Source organism: Monomorium pharaonis, chromosome 11, assembly GCF_013373865.1.
Source record: "Monomorium pharaonis isolate MP-MQ-018 chromosome 11, ASM1337386v2, whole genome shotgun sequence".
NCBI lineage: Eukaryota > Metazoa > Arthropoda > Insecta > Hymenoptera > Formicidae > Monomorium > Monomorium pharaonis.
In genome coordinates this window covers 3,592,763-3,614,429 of record NC_050477.1, presented here as the reverse complement: position 1 = coordinate 3,614,429, position 21,667 = coordinate 3,592,763, and the positions used below count along the sequence as shown (strand labels likewise).

Here is a 21,667-nt window from a genome sequence, read left to right as displayed (position 1 = left end):
ACATATGTATACTATAATTTACATATGTGTGAAGGACAAAATCAAAGACATACCTGCAAGCTATCTTTCAAAACAGCTTGTAAATTTGGTAGATTAGCTGGTTTCAGTTTGCTATTAGGATCAAACTGTAAACGTAATAGGAAATCTCGGTCGTAGGACTTTCTGCCGCTCATGTTAACCGGACTCCACTGACCCTCTTTATAGAAGTATTTGAGTAATGGGGCCTTATTAGCGCTAGGTGCTGTGACTTCAGCTGGAGAATTACCACTACCAGTGGAAATTTCAACCTCTTGCTTCTTTTCCGTAATTAGCGATGCAACTGTCGTCACTTTTTCGTCGTTTGACACATGGAGCGCGGACACCTTAAAATTCTCTTCGTTTTTTTGCGCGACTAATGCTTCCAAGTGCATCTCCTCTTCGATGACCACCGCGTGATCGACGACGTCATTAGGAGATGCTTTGGGAAGTGCATTAAACGTACTGTCCTCTAACTTTATCGAGGATTCTTTTGTCGGGGGCTTGTTATCTACGTTGGATGCCTGTTGTTGCACAAGAGTACTGTCCTTAGGCACCTCAGTAGACACGTGTTTTTCAGTTTTAGCAGGAACGGACAAAATATCCTTCTCCTTCTTCGACTCGTAATTGTCCTTTTCTTTGATATCCTTGCTGATTTCTCTACCAGACTCTTTGTTGCTATCTTTCGGAACGGGAGCATACTGCTGCTCCTTGTTGTCTTGCTTCAGTTCCGCCGTTTTCGCTGCCGATACGGTATTTACAAAGGCATCCATGTCTGTACCTTCCTTCTCCGCGCCCTTGCGATTCAGCTCGCGGGGTTTCAATTTGTTCTTGCTTTTTTGCTTCTGCATTGCTTTACCTAAAAAACAAAAAAAAAGATACTAATGAAACACGCTATAAGAAATATGAATGCGAAAATGCAAAGATTACAAGAAAAAGAAAGAGAAGCGCATGCACAATTTTGCCGAAGAACGTATTACATTTGCAATACATTCGATCAATCTACATTCATCTACCGATCATTCTATCAACGCATCCAATACCGATCAAAGACTCTAGAAGAAGAAACGGAATGTCAGTCGAGCTTGGAGTATAGGACTATAGGAAGCTAAAATTTGTTTTTTGTTCAACGGGGAACATTCTCTGGAAGCACACACCGACGTATTTAGCGTACCGTGATCCCGGGATCCTCGCCGACTGCGGCTTTTAGATCTTGTGCCGTTTCTGACACGACTGCCACCGCTGTCGCCGCCATCGCCGGCACCGCTTGTTCTTCGGTCGCCCATGTTTTGCGTATATACGGTACGCGCACGTGCGCAACTCACATCTTCGAATGGTTTGAGTTTCTGATAGTCCCGCGCGCGGGTGCGGCACTGATTCAGTATTTATTTATAAACCTGCCAAATCTCTGCCAAACGCGGCGTAGATGCGACACGTAAACGCAACGATGCGCAACAACAACGGAAAAAATCGCATCCTCGATGAGCTCGCCCCCCCCCCCTCTCTCTCTCTCTCTCTCTCACTCTCTCTCACTCATCGGCACGACGAGTCGATGACTACGACGACGACGACAACGACGACGACATTAACGTGGTTGTTATCGTCGTCGTCGTGCTCGAGCATATTACGTTTGGGGATCTCGTTTTTCATCTCATGCACCGCACGGTGGAGTATCCAATAAAGGCCGGACGACACTCAAAAACGAATCACGTTGAACTCTGACGATCGCAGGTTTGAATCTTGATCCGGGAAACGCCGCCCGTCGATGAAAACGGTGGAAACGCGACAATGAGAGCCACGCAAGCGATTGTCCCCGACTGAAAGAAACTTTGGAAAACTCGGACCTAGGCCGGCCGCGGCGCCCGACGACTTTCACGCATCTATTTTAACCTGTGAACTGGCGCAAACCAACAGGCACGACATGGGATTTCTTAAATTAGTTCCGTTCGGTCGGTTTGCGCCGGAGCAGGCGCACTGAGCGCAATTTCTACAACTCGACCCGAGTAAGTAAGCTCGCTCACGCATAAATATCGCTCGAAAAAATTCCGCTCGCGCTTGTGCCGTCCGCCTATTCATCGCGATCTCGACCGTCTGTCCGTTTCTCCTCTCCTCCGATTCGATCAAAATTTCTGCGATAAAACGCGAGAAACATTGATTCTTTTTCTTGATAAATGGCTAATCGGCCAATTAATCGACATGGGCGAACATTTAACTCGCCCACGGTCTCTACTATCTTGCATTTCGATGCATGAAAGTAGATTGGAGTCGCACTTTACAAAAGCAGATCATGGACCGTAACTTTATCTCCCCCCCCCCTCCTCTCATTCTTTTATAAGTGTTAATTCACAGATTTTTTAAATGTGTAAAATTTAATTATTGATCTTTCTCTTCAAAGTGCAATATTAAAGTGTGCAATAAAAAAATAGTGTTTCAGAAAGTCTAATAAAACAGCGTTTCACAAGTTTATATTCGCTCTCTCTCTCTCTCTCTCTCTCCCCCCTTCCCCTGCGAATGGGATGGGGGAGGGGCCAAGGGACGGGTGATCCTGTGACAATAAATAAAAACATGAAATGGCGAGAATTGCGTCTCCGAAAACGCGGATTTCGATAGAGATTACACACACACACACACACACACGCGCGCGCGCACGCGCGCGCACAAAATTAGCTAAGGCGCGCGCGAGAATCATCTATCGCTGTCGAACGTGGAGCTCAAAGAGCATCACGCTTGACGATGGAAAAAAATTTCGCGCACCGATATATACCGTCTACTCCGATACGTTTATCGAATGCCGTTTTCAACAAGATTGTTAAAAATCTTGCCTCTTTTCCTGTGAAAAAGACGAAACGTCTTTCTCAAAATGCAATTTTTAACGTCTCGAACGTGCTCATTCTAACTCACGAGTGTCAAAAAGAATATACATCTAAATACACGTAAATTAAACATTGATTTTATAAACGTAAATGTTTAAATAAACATAAATGTAACGACCTTGATTTTCAAATGCGCTCCACACAGCACATATCGTTTTTACATGTACTTACTTTTGCCTAGAGATTTTTCTCTCCCAATTTTCTTAACGATACAATAAGTAAAGATGTCGGTACGAGTGACGTGATAAAGTAATTTTTTTTTCGTTTTCTCAACTACTTCGTCAGCGTGGAATTCGTACAAGTTGACCAAGTTCGCTTCGAGAAAAAGAGTGCTGCCTCGAAACACGTGGTTTGTCCTTTTTAGCTCAATTTGTACAGTAATTTTTTTTTTCATTTTCTTTCCAACGTAAAAAGTAAAGGAAGACATCCCGACTCTGTTGTTCGAAGACTCAAAAAACCTTACTCTCTTGTTTCTCTTTTTCAATTAAGCTGAAAAAATTATCGAAGGTATCCAAGAACTTTAAGTTTTACGGAAGAGTTGCGCGGCGCGTTTTTCGGGGTTATACAGAAGCAGGAGCGCTTTAGCACTTTTCTCTAGCTGCGGAAGACTTTCACCCGATCGCCGGCTCAAGGTTACCCCCGCCGAAAGTCTCGTGATATATATATATTTTTTTCTTTTTTTCGACGCACTCGGACGCTGTGTGTTCTTATGAAATGGCTGAGGACATCCGCACCGTCCGCACGCATGCAGAGAGACACGCACACGCACAGGCGCGTACATGCACTCGCTGCGTTACCACACGCGGCCCTGACCCTCGACCATCCGCCGCGCGCCGAGAAACTTCTTTTACCGGATCGGGAGCATGCACGCGCGATTTTGACTATAATACCGCTATTGCACATCTCCCAAGTAGTTTCGACGAGAAAACCATTACCAAACGACTATGAGATGACCTTGACGCGTGTATTTTGTGAAGATAGAAAAAGATTAGATCGAGATATATCGCATCGCTACGATCAATTTTAGCTTCGATATGCATCGAGCGACTCCTTGCAAATAATTCTCAAGATAATTATTTCGACATTCGTAATGTAAACAAGAATCTCGGTACTTGATTAACTTGAGGAGTAGAATCTTGACATATTTCGCGCTGACGTATCAGAATAGAGATCTTTGAATTCATAAACATTCGGTGATGCCGAGAATCGAACGAAAGCGTAGTTTCACGAAGGTCGATTTATCGGGACCGAACATCGGCGAGCCAATATGGTGCGCCGCATTCTCTTTCGATCATTTCACAAAATGGCCACGCGACGTGGTGGTCCTCCTCCTCCTCCACCTCCATTATCATCACCACCATCACCGCCGCCACCTCCCAAACAATACCGCTGATCGGAACTGAACCATTTGACATCTCGTGGTCAGTGCGAATTAGTCTCAAAAGCAAATTGTCTTTCAAAACACGCGGTACGCGGAATCGTTTCTCGCGGAGGCGTGCACATCCACTTGGAACGTGTCCACGTGGTAAAAAAAAAATCTTGGACCGCGAACAATGTTACGACATTTGCGATAAAGCTTGGAAACCGTGACCAACGCGCGATATCAAATTTTTCGAGATAACAAAGAGAAGAAAATACCGGAGCAAGCGAGGGAAAGGGAGAGGGAAGAGTAATTACGCGAGTGAGTGCGCGCGCGCAACCAGATTTCGGTGGCCATATTTGAGCGCGATGCCCATCTTCCTTCGATGATGCCGACGCCGCTGAACGCCGTGGCGCCGCCGCGTTTGCGATGTGCAAACATGATATTAAGACAAGACTATGCGCCACGTATGGTTCGCGCGCATGCAATTTACAAATCTAATGAAACAAATAAGATAAGTAAGCGGACACCGCAAATCCGCCCTCCCCCCCTCACGTCGCGTGTCGCGTTGCGCCAAGCCGCGTTGCCTCATTTCCCCTCATCCCACCTCGCGCGCCTTGCCTCGCCTCGCCCGCTTTGCAGACCACAAGATGTCGGCAACCACGTTGTCACCAAGGTGCCATCTTCGATCACGTTGCCGAAAAGTGCAACGAGAGAAAAAGGAAGATTCGTACGTACATCTCTACATATAGGATGATCCGGTCCTCTCGCGTTTCGTCCTCGTTCCACTTTTCGCGCGTTCCACTTTTCGCACTTCACTGTTTCGCGCTTTTCAACACTCGATACCAACTTGCCATTAAATCGAAACTCATTCCTCGAGACCAATGATGAGGGACGAGGAAAAGGCCGAACTCTCGGGAAACGGAAGGGAACGACACAGATGGAAGAAGAGAGAAAGAGAGAGAGAGAGAGAGAGAGAGAGAGAGAGAGAGAGAAAGAAAGAGAGAGAAAGGATTCGGATAAAATGATGCGTGTATAGGGCGCAATTAAAAAACGATAAAAAATATATGTACAATTTACGTTGCAATATGCAGACTGTAAAACACAGCGCGGAAAAATGTTATAATAAGCGTATTCGTTGCCTGCAAGCAGTAAAGAGACGGTATAAAGTAGTCGCTTGCTTGCTTGCGCGCGCGCGTGCTCACGCAAGTTGCGGGAAATAAAAGAAATGAGGGAGAGAAAAGACCCAGGAATTAAAAAGTGGAGTCGAATTAATTTTCAGAGCGTCGTTTTAAGAATACGAGGATAAAACAAATTTTTAAAAAGGATTAAAAAATAAAAAGGGAAGGACAGAGTTGGGAGAAGAGAACGGTGTAAAATGCGACCGGCTAGCACAGCACGTGCTGGCTACTGAAGGCCGACCGGTCTCCTCGGCGACGATGGAGGACTTCCTCCCTCCTCCTTGCTCCTTCCTTCTCTCGTTTCTTCCAGCGCCGGTTCACCGGTTAATCCCACCGCTTCGTTCGTCGTCGCAACTCGTCGGCCATTTTCGTGCAATCGCGTCATCGTGCGGCTTGGTCTCGAACTCCTCTGTACTCGAATTCCGCTCGGTTCGGCTCGGTTTGCTTGGCCTGGTCTGGCTTGGCTTGGCTTGGCTTGGCTGGCTCAGATTCGCTTCGCCTCGTTCGCCGAGTTACCACCCCACCTACCTACCTACCTACCTACCTACCTATCTACCTATCTACCTATCTACCTACCTACCTACCTACCTACCTATCTACCTACCTACCTACCTACCCCACCTACCTACCTACCTACCAACCACGCGTTCGTATCATAGACGCGCAGAAAATAGACTAGAGAATTCCGAGGGACCTTCGAAACGATCCGTAACGGTCGTCGAAAGAATTCCGATTGTTTAATCGCGAGATGCCGACGATGATCATTTTTTATATCAAAGTGAGACAGAGAGAAGGCGAAAAAACAACGCGCCGATTCTATCGATTATTTCGCGACGAGGCGCGAGCAACGGGTTAATTCCCGCAGATGATGGTGTCTTTTCGTGTAAAAAAGAAATAAGTAACACAACTCATTCGTGAATTACAACACATCTGTCTGATTTGAAGAAACATTTTTCCACCCGCGTTTGACGCGCTATCCCTGCTGTTCGTCTCTCAAATAAATAAGTCTTTTTCGAAGGACGAATACTTAGTTGCGCAAAAACAAGAAAAATAGGTAAAACACCAGCTTACCCTTCTTCATTCTATGATTCAGATCGGAATGAAAATTTTTATCAACGTTTTAAATTTTACGACAAAGGGCTTTATATGTAAATAAATAAATAATACTAAGCAAACATCATGCTCAAGACACATGGCACTGAAGACGCTCCGGAATAACGGAGCCGACGTAAAATACCTTCAAATACTTTTCAACAATCAAGCAAAGTATAAAAATTCGACGATCAAACTTGATTCACAATTTAACGATTCAAAAGATAAACACATAAAAGATAAATATTTAAAGTAAAAAATTGTATGTTGATGTTTGCTGTACCACACGTTACACACTTTTGTTCGAGCAATAGTTCGCGGGTTCGAAAATCAAATGTAATTTCGCAACTTTTCGCGCGACGTGATTCCGACCAAGCGAATTAGTTGGATTTGTTCGCTAACGAAGAAGCGGGATAGAAATGCACGAATGTATCGGAACAAGCACCAACGGAACAGCCCGCAGAATTCCGGCTCGTAGCACGCGACGATTCCGTTTTTCCTCGTGACTTTTAGGTTAGAACAAGCAAATAATCTAGGTTATGTTAGGTTAGAGAAGTTTTCTTCAGTGCGCGTGGTGTGCGTGTGTACAGTGACGGTATAAAGTAGTTGCTTGCGCGCGCTCGCTCGCTATCCTTTCGATAATGTTCCGGAATATTGAATTTTATTCATCTTATAGCTTCTTTTTATGGTATTTCAAAAGTCACCAATGCTTTCAGGATCTTTTTCGGATAAATATTCGGATAAAAAAGTAGCGTAAAGGCAACTTCAAGTATTTCGAAAATTCATGCTTATCTAAAAAGCGTAGTCGAAATTAACGTCCGTTATCGCGATGTGCTGTTGTAAATGCTGTTTGCGCTGCACAAAGTTCAAACGAGCGAATTCAATAGTAACATTCTCTTAGGGTGCCCATGGCAGCCGGAATCCGGAAAAGTAATGGAGAGGGGATCAGCCAATCAAAAATTTCGCGTGTTTCTCCTAGGTTGGATTCGGAGAGCACGCTTTTGGTGCTGTGAGCGTGCTCTATCTTTCTTCGATATTCACTGAGCAACAAGGATAGAATGATACTTTTAGCGCTAACATCGTCTCCCCAAACCCAGCCCTAGTAGGCAGTTAAGCACGTTCAAAAAACACAACAAAAATTGATTTACGAGGTTAACGAGATTAACTTTTCATTTCATTTGACAATATTTTCAAAAATCTTTTTCACCACGAGTAAAAACATATTAATGGTATATTAATTGATTACTTTATTTACTGTAATTATAATTTTTTGTAAGATACGTATTTCATTAAAAGAAATTATAATAAGATATTTTTGTAAATATAAAATAGGTTATTAAATAACCGATATATTAATAATAATAATGTTAACTTTTTAATTTTTAGAAGCAATTCATATGCAGCTACTGTAATTGTGGAATTTGTTTCCATTTAATAATTTCTTCAGTTAAAATTATCCTTATTTTTTTCCATTTCATAATGTAGCTAGAAAATAAAATATAAATATACAATTTTTTATATAACTAATTTTATATAAATAATTATCAATAATGTCATATTGTCACAAATTCAAAAATTGCAGACTTGTTAGTCCGAAATTTTTATGACCGAGTTCCCTATGTAATAATATTTTCAGAATTTTTTAAAGTCGGAAAATTTATTTTTATTATCTTAGAGCAAAAAAATATTTACTGTAGTAAAAGAATTAGTGGTATTTATATATATTATATGATAATAAATTTTTTTTAATTAAAAACGATTTTTAAGTTAAAATACTCTTCTGATTTCCGTAAAAGATACTCCATGGGAAATGAGGGCATCAAAAACTCGGAACAATAAGCCGATTCTGATTGGCTAACCCCCTCTCCATTAATTTTCCGAGATTCCGTTTTCCGGATTCCGGCTGCCATGGGACAGCACCCTTAGAATATCGTACGGCAATTTTTAGTAACAAATAACCATATGGTTGGCTTTCCTGTAATCGATAGCGCGAAATATATCATAGTAGACAGACAAATCGCGCGAATCGTGAGTAAATTTCCAGTCGCGAGTAAAAGAGAAAGGACGGTTGAAGTAAACTCTTTGAGTAAACTCGTTCAAGGCTGCGTTCGCATAAGCGCAACCCGAACGAGATCGCACGGCGAGTGAGTCGGTGTAACGAAGAGATATCGCCGTCACATTTTGTTTCTCGTCTATCCCCCCCCCCTCTCTCTACAATTGTCCAATTGTCGACAATATTTTATCGTTGTTTAAGGGGATGCTGGAGTTGTCTGTTTTACAACGACAAAAAGATAGTAATTTTTGTTTCGCAACATCTTTTTATTTCTTTTATAGATTTGGAAATCCTTTTCCAGAATAAAAGAATACGCATTGCTACCAGTCTGTGGAGTGGAGTTTCTACCAAAAACGGGAAAAAATAGTTAATTTGCTGTCACATCATAACAATGTTTGCTTAATATAAAAGATCTACAGTTTGTACTTACAAAATTCGTATTCACAGACTAGTAGACGATGGGAACAAACAGTGTCGAGTTTCGAAAATTAGATTTTAGTGCCTAATTAAGACGAAATTGCGAAACGAAAATTTAGGTTATATACGCGAAAAAAATCGATAAGTAGACCAATAAAAAAAAATTTTTTGTTCTCGATATAAAGTCTAATTCACAGATGGATATTAATATATGTACTTTAATACTGGAAAAGAATTTTCAAATCTATAAAAGAAATATATACAAAATCTCATTAATGATGTGCACGAATGACTCTACATTATCAACCCCGATCAAGTAAGAGGCAGTCCAGCATAGCCTTAACACGACGGCTTGCGTATCAATAGATTTTGTATCTCTCATCTTTTATTTATTATTGATATAAAGTGATTTAAAGAGATACGAAACAAAACTTGGTCGCGAAATAATTTCGAATCAAGTACCGTTTGATATAAAACTTGCTCGAGATATCAACACTCACCATCCGATGGTTTCTGCTGAATTTCATTTCTAGGCTGCACTACCATCTCCGCTTCCATCACCATCTTATCGCCGGCTGCGTCACCGTTCGTTTTCTGATGGTGATCGGCCGTTGACGCTGTCGCCTGACTGTAAACGGGCGTGGGAGTAGCGCCTCGAGAGCCGAGACTCTTCTCCCGGGTCTTCCTCTCCTTTTGTTCTTTGGTATTGGAAGGCAGCTCGGTTGCGTTGGGTTTCCTCCTCGGCGGCGAGTTAGACGAAGTCTTAGATAGATTAGGGAACGGCTCTCTGATAGGAATGGGATTGACGCTCGAGGCAGTGGCGGACGGTTTTGGGATTTCCTGGGTAACGTTACTCCAATACGGAGTGGTAACCGGTGTCTGTATTACGTTGGACGAGGCGTTGAGATGCTTGGTGCCCTCGGGTCCAAGGCCAGTTCCGATTCCGGTTCCAGTTTCAACTCCAACTCCAGGTACAGGGGCGCCAGTAGCTCCGGCAGCCTCAGATCCTTCGGTCTCGGCCGTCATCATCACTGCTGTCACAGCCGATGTTTCGATATTAGTAGTCGATGCGGTAAGCTGCACGGAAACAGTATCTTTATTCGCGACGGCTATCACTGGCGAGGATACGACGGGTGACGATTCCTCGATCGTCACACCACTCTTTATTTCATTCCTCGGCTGGAACTCCTTCACTGGGAGTTGCAACGCTTTTAACTCCGCTTTTGACTCTGTTTTTGACGCGTTTGGGTCGACTTGCGTCGTCGCGTTACTACAAGCACCTAACGATGATTGACTACTTATCGTAGGTACCGTTTTGCCAGTGCCAGTGCCAGTGCCAGTGCCAGCGCCAGCGCCAGCGCCAGCTATAGTTTTTGTCATAGGTGGACTACTGCTACACGGACTATTTACGTCATTAGAGGAATTAGTTTGAATGTTCGATAACGACGTTTGCGCCGTTGTTTGCATTGTGTTAAGCGTCGTTTCAGACGCGCTCATCGATACCGTGTCGGACCCCTCGGTCGCGGCCTTCGCGACGCGCGCCGCGAAATCGGCTATCACCTCTGCACCGTTATTCTGTAACAATCACCAAATCTGCGTGATAGACGGTGGCACATGCTATTCATTCAGGCATTACGTTTGACAACTAAAACCTGTCTCCAAAATCAAATCATAGGGCGAGAGAAATCAAAACAAAAGCGTTTGGACGAACGAAATAAATGTTCAAGACTTTACAAATCTGTCACCCTTTCACAGCCATTGAATCCTCGCGCTCGCATAGTAACCATGTACCAGACAAATTGGAGAAAAAAAAATAACAGTGAGTTCCAATATCGAGATTAAATGATTTTACTGTTATAAAGAAATGTTTTCGTCGAGTGTCTTCGAAATTTATTAATCCATTCGATTAAGCTTTTCCAATCTTTTTTTGATTCAAATGCGATCTCGCTAGAGGACATGGCTCATGTGGGTATACAGATATAAGTGTTAACAACTGGCTATGAGAGTTAATAAAGTCCTCATTCACTATACAGTTAACTGTTTAACGAACGTTAAACTTTCCAAGCCAACGCTAAACTCTCCTAGCCAATTGTTAATATATTTCGATGTAGCTCACCTGTGGTTGTGGCGTCTCGCGATTGCTGGATTCACCACTCTGCGTAGTTTCGTTATCCTTATAAATTTCGTCACTTATATTTTTGCCCGTTAACGGATTTACTATATCCAAAATGGCATTCTGTCCTCTAGGTTTCCGAGACCTAGTGGTACTGTTAGTATTCGTCGCACCACCATTGTGTCCCGAGTACACATCTTTAAAATAATAAAAATTTAAATTACAAAAAATTTGTCGCGCGGAAAAGAAAGTAGACTAGCTTAAAAACATACATGTAATGTTCTTTACGTATTTTCTAGTTTTATAATTTTACATTTATTTTTTTGAGAAGAAGGTAGAAGGTAGAAGGGAAAAGTATCTCATAGAAATCGAGTATAAAGCGTAGTAGCGCGCGCGCGTGGTGTGTGTGTGTGTGTGTGTGTGTGTGTGTGTGTGTGTGTGTGTGTGTGTGTGTAGAGAAAATTTGAGAGAACCGAGAGAGTAACGTACCAGTCTGCGGCAGAGGTATACCCATCGTAGGCAGGGATTGGGCTTGTTGAGTAGGTTGCTGAAGTGTACCTTGCGGTACAACTGGAGCACCTTGAGTACTAGCCAGCGGATTTGCAACATGTTGCGCCCCACCGCTGACTGCACTTGTACTCGCCCTAGTTAAACTCATTGTGTTTGACGCCGTGTAATAATCTGTTGAAAGATGTTTCATCATTTAAATTGTATGAATACAATAAAGTGACGAAATGTGAATCGTAAGAAAACTCACAGCCATGCTGGGGAGTGGGCGGATATCCAGTGAACACAGGCGGTGCTATGTGGAGTGGAGGTTGAAACGTTTGATAAAACGATTGATTTTGATGCGGCTGGTGCCTTTGAGGTGGACCAGAAAACTGAAAAGAGAAACGAAACAATTTTTACGTTACACTTATTTCAAAATATACTTCAAGAGGGAGTATTTTTACATAATTTGTACATAAATAAAAAGACAAATGGTGTACGCAATTAAACACAGAAAAGTAATATTAATGTAATATATGTGTAACTCAGTGGCACATGGCTTCAAGTGAAAACGGTCAATTTGTAAATGTAAATTGGTAGAGTTGCGGGCTCGATCGCTACCCTTATCCCAAATACATTGTACTTAAACTTTTATACCGAATTGAAAGAGAATGATAAGAATAAAAATTAAATATATGATAATATGATAATATTTAATATTATAATGTAGGAATTTATATTCTATTTAATTACGATATATAATCAATACCTGATGAATCGGTATTTGATTGTTGATAGGATATACCGATTGTTGATGAGGCCCCGTGTGAAGTCCATGCACTTGGCTCTGGCCTATATACATTGCACCAGTCTGCACCGGCAGACCATGCGGATACAGAGCAGTTTGGGGGGTGTTTAGTTGTCCTCCGCCGGACATTCCAACCACTGGTGTTCCACTGGTGCCTTGGCCACCTCTGTGACCGATACCCCGCGATTGTTGGGGCCTTGGACCCGTTTGATAATAGCCCTGTGCATAAAAGAGAAATGTAGAAATAAAAGTGTCATTTCATGTATAGTGTTGATTTCTTAATAAATAAATAGATAAAAAAATAAAATATAAAAAATATTTTTTATTATAACTAATAATAAATACGTACCTGAGACGTCGGCCTGTTTTGCGTCGGCACGTAAACGGCTTGCTGTAACGGCGGCTGCGTTTGCAAGTGGGCCTGTTTTCCCATTTCCTGGGGCGATGGTGTGTGCACAGGTGGTGTCGTAGTAGGCGCTGGACCTTGCGGTGGTTGTGACTGCACTCCTGGTGTCGGGACTTGCGAAGGTGCTTGTCCTCCGGTGGGACCTCCTGGCGGTATACCCGCTGTGGATTGTCCTATCGTTTGTATACCGCCGAGTGGAGGTCCTCTACCCGTAGGTACTCCTACATTACTCGCGGCGCTTCCGCCCACCTGGCCCCCTGGTTGGGCGCTATAGTTTCCATGAAACTCTGATCCTGAAACAAAATTTATTATTTACTCAACATGTTGGTATTTATTCAATCGTGTACAATCATCTAATTCACCCAATTTTTCATTATCTGAACATGTGCTATCATGACCAAGTGTTTATTAAGAATTTGTTACGTTTTATAGTGTAATATGTACATATAAAATGTCAATTGCAAGGCCAGTGTGTCCTCTCGCAATACGAAAACATATTCTCCATGAAATTTTTATATCAAACATAATTTATCTTTGTCTATTTATTTTTAGAAGATTTGTAAGAAACACATTGGTGCTTGTTTCAATTATATATGCAAGTTGTATACTCAATAAGAAAAATAAAAGTGTTGATCATATATTTAAATCTAATAATCTCATTGCATCTAGACGTGACATATGTTGGTGGATTATTCCATTAAAAAAGCGAGAATTTTGCACACACACACAGAGTATCATAAAAAAATAAATTTATTAATTTTCTATACAATAAAATCTTTTACGCAATAATTATCAATCTGACAAAGAAAAAAATTAAATACAAAGTATACCACCAAAAAAAACTTATGTATTAATTCGCAAACTGGACTTCTCTCTAAAAGAAATGAAAAAACAAGGCGATAAAGAAAGACGAATTGCTCGGAGAGAATGGCAAGTCGAAATTCTTTTACGAAGGAGAAATAGCGCGTCAACTATCGCGACTATTAATCAATTTACGTAGCTAAATAGGATAAACGGACGAAGAGCCGAAATACACGCGTCGTGTTCAATCTCAATAAAATCGGGCTCGATATCTGCCTTCGCCTTCATCCCGCTCCGTCCGTTTCTACGCTCACCATGTTACGCAAATTAGTAATTACTCGCGAAAGACGAATATACGTGTCATTGAAGCACGAAACACGTTGACGTCAACGGTTCCCCGTCGGATTACCCAAATCGGAGATAATCCCGTCCTCGACGAGACGTGGGGCTCGGACGCGAAAAGGTAGGCCGACAATCAACGGACAGATGAACGTTTGTCCATTTTCCTTTCCGCATTAACGACAGATGAACACGCGCAGAGGTAGGGGAAAAACGGAGAAAAATATGTGGGATCATTCCCCCCTCCCCCTCATACGGTTTTTGCTCACCGTTCGGGATCGTTCCGCGCGCAGACTCTTCTCGCGAGCCTCGAAGCGTCCGCGTGAAGATTCTTTGCACGACGACGTCGTTGTTAGGAAAGCAACACTGACGACGAGATAACGAGGCGCTTAAACCTGAGCAAATGCACTGACGGTCCGACCTCGCGGTCGGACGGCCATCTTTGTACATGTGGGCAGGGACCGGGGCGCAGCGCTGCCATCTGTCGCTCCGCCACAGCATCGATTCGCAGTGGACTTATCAGAAACGCGCGCGCGCGCGCCATAACGACGAAGTCGGGAATCGTCTGTCTCCGCATATCTGCAGATCGGTCATCGGCTGTCAAACGTTGCGCGTTTCCCACTCTCTCGCTCAACAGCTATACATATATACAAACGCACCAATTTTGAATTAACAATTTCGTGTAAGAGACTGACGTTTTTCAACATGCTTAATTTCACTCTTCGAGTAGCTATTAAGGAAAAGCTGCCTTTGAGGCAAAGGTACTTGTATCGAAATGCTCAATCTTTTAGGAAACGGGGATTTGCGCGGTTTCATTCCTCCACTCCCTTTTTTTAGTCTCTTACTTTATCAGAGAAGCTAGCGTGTCAAAAATCGATACGTCCCACCCGCGCCGAAGATTATTCAAGAGGAAAAAGAAGGGAGAATGGAGGACCTAGAGAGCGCAACACAATCGGGAATGCAGAATGCCGCGCCTGGCCTCGCCGTACGTCATTTCCTGCGATGAATGACGTATGCAGGTCTCGCACCCCACCCGCGGAGTCTCTCGGCGTCGGACGATGCGCCGCGTCACGCCGCGTCACTCGGCAGTGCGCCCGATGCTCGGAGCACATTCTTTCCCCGATAGACTTTAGCCTCAAACGCGCGTGCGCGCGCGCGCGTACGCCGATCACACCGGAAGCACTACAGCACTGTACATATGCGGCACACCAGTGGTAAAAAACACTCGTGGATGCTAACTCGTCTCGCGAGAGAGAAAACCGAGACGAGTTGGGTTAGATTAGGTTAGGTTAGTGTTAACCTCGCTACTGCTGCTCGGGGAGCCACGTGGCTCACGGCTCGGCTGAGTTCGATGCAGCGCGGCCGCATGGATATTAACGGAGCGAAACGAAAGAGATGGCCTGTGGAAATCCTGACCATTCTAACTCTCGCTAACAAGCCATTACCGAAATCATTTTCATCTCCTTTCTTTTCCTTTCTTTGTATATTAGACCTGTTTCCTTTTTTAACTCAACTTTTGTTAGAGTTTTTCCTCCCCCCCCCCCCGTTAAAACAAAAACGATCAAAAATTAACTGCGTGAGAAATTAATAAAAAAGGGTAAACCTACTTTTTTTTATCTCTTTTCTTTCTCGTGGGACCCGTTGAAGAATCCGTCGACCCGTTGGACCTCGCGAACATAAAGAATGGGAATTGATTTTGCAACCGACGCGCGACAGTCGATGCCGCACATGATGACGAACGATTTCGCTCACGCAGAAAGCTCGTGCGCAGTGTAGATCAATTCGTCAAGGATGGGCACGTTAAATCATTATTACTTCCAGTCTCTCAACTTGATTGTCATTTCTTCCCGAACAGCGAAAAATTTTTTAATGTCTCTCAGAAAATCTTATGTCTTACATCCAATTTAAAAAAGGAATTTTTATTCAGTAGTATAACTTTGAGTTTGGGTTCCAGCTTCACGCGTAAACTATCTACCAATAAGAGGCGAGAAGGTCGAGATGGAACGGGACGTATCGCACGAAGGGAAAAAGATCGAACGCGCGCGTACGCGTACCTTCACAGCACAAGGTGGAAAGCATTTTATCGATTGACCTATATCATGAATTGTCCAAAACGCCGTCCAGGGGCGCTAAGAACTAACCTAAATAGCAAGCCATTCCTCGATATATCAATATCCGCATATCAGGAAAAACATCCGACTTTTCGCGTTATTCGATAAGAGGAATAATTGAAATAAATCTCGATTCGTGTGCATTTCCATTTCGCGTGAACGTCCTCCGAAGCACTCCAAGAGACGCTTTCCAATCGTCTGATCGAAATAGAGGAATATAATCGACTGAGCGATAATGATAAAAAATATTATATACCCCAAAAAGAAGGGTGAAGGGAGCAGATTAGGGAGTCAAGCGATATTTCTATACAAAACAAAAAAAGGGGGATTAAAATCGATTCAAAGCTTCGCATACGTTATCGTTTTTTTAATGTAACAGCGATATTGTGGTCACACACACACACACACACACACACACACACACACACACACACACACACACACACACACACACTCGCGCGCGCGCGAAGGGAAGGACGCGACACGACCCGTACGTCCGCAAATAGACACAAATGATTCGACTCTTGACAGATAGGTCACCGGGTCAGATTAACTACCCCCGATGCGCTCGAAAATAACGCGCTCATCATTCCGCTTCGTGATTGCGCTCGCACGCGCACACACTAATATTCGTATAATAACAGAAAGAAAAAAAGAGGGAAAGATTCGACGATTGCGATAAGATAAGAAAGCGGGGTCGCGGATCTCTTTCTTCTGCGAAATTGGATGTTAATGCATGCTAGTCATGTATCGTAGGCCGGACGGAGGTCTCCTAATTCCGAATTAACAAATAAATACAAATAATAAGCAGAAACAAATGAAAGAATGGACTGTGCTACCATCGTCGGTCGCGGATCTTCATGTCCACGATGGAGCAAGCCAAGGACCGCGCGCGCGTTTGCACGGTAATTCACATCGTCACGCCTAAGCCTAGACATGCAAACGGAAAATATGCGTGGTTAGGCCAGATTATCAGATATTACTACGCGCTAGAGATTGAGGACTACTGCATATTGAAAATTGCGATTAAAATCAGCCAATTGACCAGCGAACACATTACTCTCCAATTCGCAGCTCCCAATCTCCGATACGTAATCCTGATATGTGTCGGTACGTATTATCACCACTGATAAGAACCAAGAAGAACGAAAAGCTGTTTGTCGACGTGTCGTAAGAAAAAAAAAAAAATAAATAAATAAATAAATAAATAAATAAAATAAACGGAAGCGTGAATCAAGTCGCTCGAATTAAAATAAGACGTTACGTCGCAGAGATGCTATCAACTTGTAAAGCCGAGGGTCATTTTGTGCAGTGTTATCGTTCGTGGCGTTGTCCGCATTTTCGGCAATATACCGCGTGTACATATAGCGAGTTCAATATTTAAAATGTGTCGCGTTAAAACGTACTTGTCGTCAGATCATAGTCAGTTATTACAATACAGAGAATCCTTGTAAATTATTTGTATTATCCTTTCAAAGATTTTTTTCTCTCGACTCGAGTCTCATCCATCTTAGAAAATATGTACATAAAAAAAGTAATGATTATCCCCGAGTAATTTCCTAGACTAAAATTAATTAGTGTGAAAAAAACAAATTAGTTAAATTAATTTTGTTCGTAATAAAATAATATCTACGATATGACATATGACTGACTAATATTTCGCAGTAAATTAGAATAATATGAAAATGATATGCCGTTCATATTTAACAGAGTTGTAATCAGCAAAATTAACCCTAGACACATTAGGTGGTCTTAACGTCGATCGATTAAGTTGCGAGATAATTTGAAGCTAGGAAGACGACGGTCGAGTCTCTCGAACGAAAGACTCCAAGAGATCAATTCTACCGTATAAAAAAAGTTGGAGTAGAAAAAGATACATTCATGACTATGATGCATCCATGAAAAAAATAAGAATGATGACCCCAGAATAAAGAAATGATGATACTGCACTGTACGGAGGATGAAAGCGTTTTAAATAGGGCAGGATTCTCGAGAAAGTACGCATCCTGTGTTGCGTTACGTGTAGACAGACATTGAAATCGATGAATAGTCTTCCTGACTTTGTCAGCTGTTTGGTACACATCCAGCGCAGTCTCTCGCTCACGATCAGATTAGCATTTGATCATTTGTTAAATAATTAAATTAACGATAGATCGTTGGAGGATTTTCTTTCGTTCGTCGAGATCGCGGGCCTCGTAAATCATAATCTCGATCTCGCAATTTTTCATCGACAATTTTTAAGAGATCTGGTGCTTATCTCCCGAAAGTCAAGACGTCTAAAATCCAAATTGAAATTGATCGCTAACTATGATATTCACACGTTAACACGTATTTCGTCCGTGGTAGCACGCGTCTCGCTCTGCCAGTGCGGACGTTCTCTCTCTCTCTCTCTCTCTCTCTCTCTCTCTCTCTGTCTCTCTCTCTGTCTCTCTCTCCCCCTCTCCTACTTACTATTCGCGGTGACTCGGTATTGGGGTGGCATTTGCGTTTGCTGTTGTTGCTGCGGTGGCGGCGGCGGCGGTGGCTGCTGTTGCTGCTGCTGTTGCTGCGGTTGCTGCTGGTGATGTTGGTGATGATGATGGCCGAGGTGGCTGATGTTAACGGTGAGCTGGGGATGCGTCAGTTGATTGAGGTGGGGACTCGGAGACGGAGGTGGCGGCGGTTGATGGCCGGGATGCACATGGTGGTTGTGACCTGGCTGCGGATTTTGAGGATGCGACGCCGTAAGATGATGATGATGATGAGGACCGCCACAGTGCGGCAACAGACAATGCATCGTGGGTCCTAAGGCACCGACGGCGACACCCACTGCGCCCTCCTTCGAGACGCCATATCTCGAAACCATTCTTCCAGATGCAGCCCGGTCCGCTGCACGCGGCGGCGGCGACGAAGGCGGCTTTTCCCTTTTAACTTTGCCCTCTCGCTCTCCTGCTGCTCCGCTACCTTCCAGCCTTACCCTCGCCTCGCCTCGGCTGTGATTCTCCTCTTCCCACCGCTCCCTCGATCGGTAGTTAGAGATGATACGACACCGTCCACGAGGCTCGACGAGGTGCGTTGTTTATGTAACGGCAAAACGAATTCGCGACCATCGTCGCGATCCGTCGTCGTTGTCGTCGTGATGCCGCGGAGGGAGCCGCCGCCAATTCGCAGACTGTCGACCACACACTCTCCTCTGTCGTGGCCCGCCGCCACGCGCTGTCGGTCGGTCGGTGGGTCGGTCGGTCGGTTGGTTGGTTGGTTGGTTGGTTGGTTGGTTGGTTGGTTGGTTGGTTGGTTGGTTGATTGGTTGGTTGGTTGGTTGCTTGCTTGCTTGCTCTCACTCACGCACGCATGCACACACACACATACACATCACACGGGGTTCGCCGTTACCGCGTCGTGCACACACAACCCGTCAACTCGTCGATCGTCGGCAATGGCGCACCATGGCGACCGCGGCGGGCGGGCGGGCGCGCGCGCGCGCGCGCGCGCGTCTATTCCTCCGCTCGACAGTCGACAGTCCTAAATCTCCACTGTCCCCGATGGATGATGGCCCTCGTCGCGCCTTTCCCCACGAGCGGCACCAAGCATAGCCGGCGGAGGCCAAGGGGCAGGGACCGGGGAAAAGGGTGAGGAGGGAGGGAGGAGGAGGCTCGTCCGCGCTATCCGCGATGTATCCAGCCGCGGGACACAGGGGAATAGTAAAACACACACACACACACACGTGGTCACCGAGTCACACCGTTAAAGAGAACACCGCACGCTCGCTCACCTCACTTACTCACTCAACGGGATCACCATTGACGTAGTGCGGCACGTCGTGGCATCTACAAAACGAAACAATAAAGACGAGACCTCGTAAGAAAAATGTCGCGCGACCGTCGCGCGGCCGTCACCGACTGTCACGGGAAAATCGTCGTTGCGCGCGTGCACACGCTGCCACTCTCGCGTACTCGGTATAGGTGGCCAACTATCGCGGCTCGTCCAAAATCGATATTTAAGACTCGACCGGCGCGACGCGGTGCGGCGTGATGCGACGCGCGTCGTCTCTTCTCTCTCTCTCTCTCTCTCTCTCTCTCTCGCCGCGTATACGACGTTTGTACGTGTCGCCGGGAAAAAGCTGCGTATTCCGTCAGTGCCGCTTCGCAAACGTAACGGGGCTTATTTTACAGTATCAAAGTCGGATACATCAGCGCGTCAAAATCAACGACAGGAATTCATCCGTTTCATCGGATGAGAGAGATAATTTTTAGCCGTCGCCCTGCAGCTAATAGCGATAGGGGGAGGGAGAAGCTACTGTTGTCTCCGCACGGCGCGACGATCGGACACATTCGGTTACGCGCCGAAAAGTACCGAGCGCGCGCCAACTCTCGTCCGAGCGGGTAACCCTCTCGCGCTTGTTGGAAGTTGGAACGCTGGACGCGCGCTTCGCACGACAGAGAAAAAAAAAGGGAGGGCGCGAAGCGACGACCCGGAGGACGTTGCGCGATTTACCACCAACGTGACGCCGCCGCGTGCACACACGCGTTGCACCACTGCACGTAGTGTCGCACGCGCATATACTCGTACAACCCGCACGGTGTACAATGGCGCGGACCAAACATTCAGGCGACACGAAGCACGGAATGTCTTATGGCGCACTACCGCAATACCAGTCAACAGACGGAGAGAACGCGAGAACGCGAATGAAAGAGAGAGAGAGAGAGAGAGAGAGAGAGAGAGCGCGTGCGAGCGTCCTCTGTACCTCGCCACTCACCACACTTCTTTTATCTTTTCGAACGAGCACGACAGACTTTGCGTGTCGCTAGAATACGATATACGGTCGGAAGAAATAACGTCAACGTACTCTTCGTTGACGGGGGGGGAACGCACTACATACAACTGAGGCTGGCTGGTTTCAGGTCTCAGCCCTTCCCGTACGACCTACGACGTCTTGCGTTCCACCAATGACTCTACCGCCATCTATCCGCTCCGCGACGCTAAGGATGTCCAGGAACGTAATGCCGTTTTTGGAATCCCCTCGCCGCAATAGCATCCTAGGATCCTACTCGCTTCTCCAAAACTCACCAAATTCGCGACAATCATACGCGTTTCGTATACATACTTTTATCAATTTTGCAGCACCGACACCAATTTTGCTACTTGAGCTCGAAGAAAACGTTTCGTTCTTTTTATTTGCTGCATATGTGCAATGTAACTTGTTGCAGAATTTAATATTTATGTCCTAGTATTCTAATATAACATTTATTATTTCACATTTTGTTTTCGTTAATAAAGCGCAGTAAATAATTATAAATTATATCTTGTACTTCATAATAATTGAAAAGAGACAAACAATCGATTTTCCATACGCAAATTATTTCGTGCAAACAATCTTATGTGCAAACGATAGAATGTAATGGATTATACAATCACACAGTTTACAGCGATTCTATACACACATAAAATTATTACGTTTAATCACAATTTGAAAAGGAAGAGAAAGAGTAAAAAGTGAGCTTCAGTCCTTCATATGCATTGAAATACATGCGAAATATATAATTGGAAAAAAATTCGCAATATGGAGAATGGCATGCCTTAAATTTTACTCCGAATCCTTCTTCCTTTACTTAATTTCTGTAAAGCTTATC

General features: G+C 44.3%; 1 protein-coding gene across 2 annotated transcripts in view; it reads right to left on the bottom strand.

The window, feature by feature from the left end:
* The window catches only part of LOC105833191 (eukaryotic translation initiation factor 4 gamma 3), a 44,395-nt gene that overhangs the window by 8,150 nt on the left and 14,578 nt on the right, over positions 1–21,667 (bottom strand). Inside the window, exons 1-8 of one of the 2 annotated variants that reach the window (XM_012674726.2) lie at positions 18,510–18,903; positions 12,751–13,100; positions 12,363–12,620; positions 11,862–11,985; positions 11,594–11,785; positions 11,108–11,301; positions 9,492–10,566; positions 54–874 (exon numbers count right to left, since the gene is read on the bottom strand). In XM_012674726.2, the coding sequence (XP_012530180.1) occupies positions 54–874; positions 9,492–10,566; positions 11,108–11,301; positions 11,594–11,785; positions 11,862–11,985; positions 12,363–12,620; positions 12,751–13,100; positions 18,510–18,903 (3,408 nt within the window). Of the gene's footprint in view, positions 1–53; positions 875–9,491; positions 10,567–11,107; positions 11,302–11,593; positions 11,786–11,861; positions 11,986–12,362; positions 12,621–12,750; positions 13,101–18,509; positions 18,904–21,667 lie in introns of those variants that run through there. The other variant, XM_012674727.3, reaches the window with a different exon arrangement.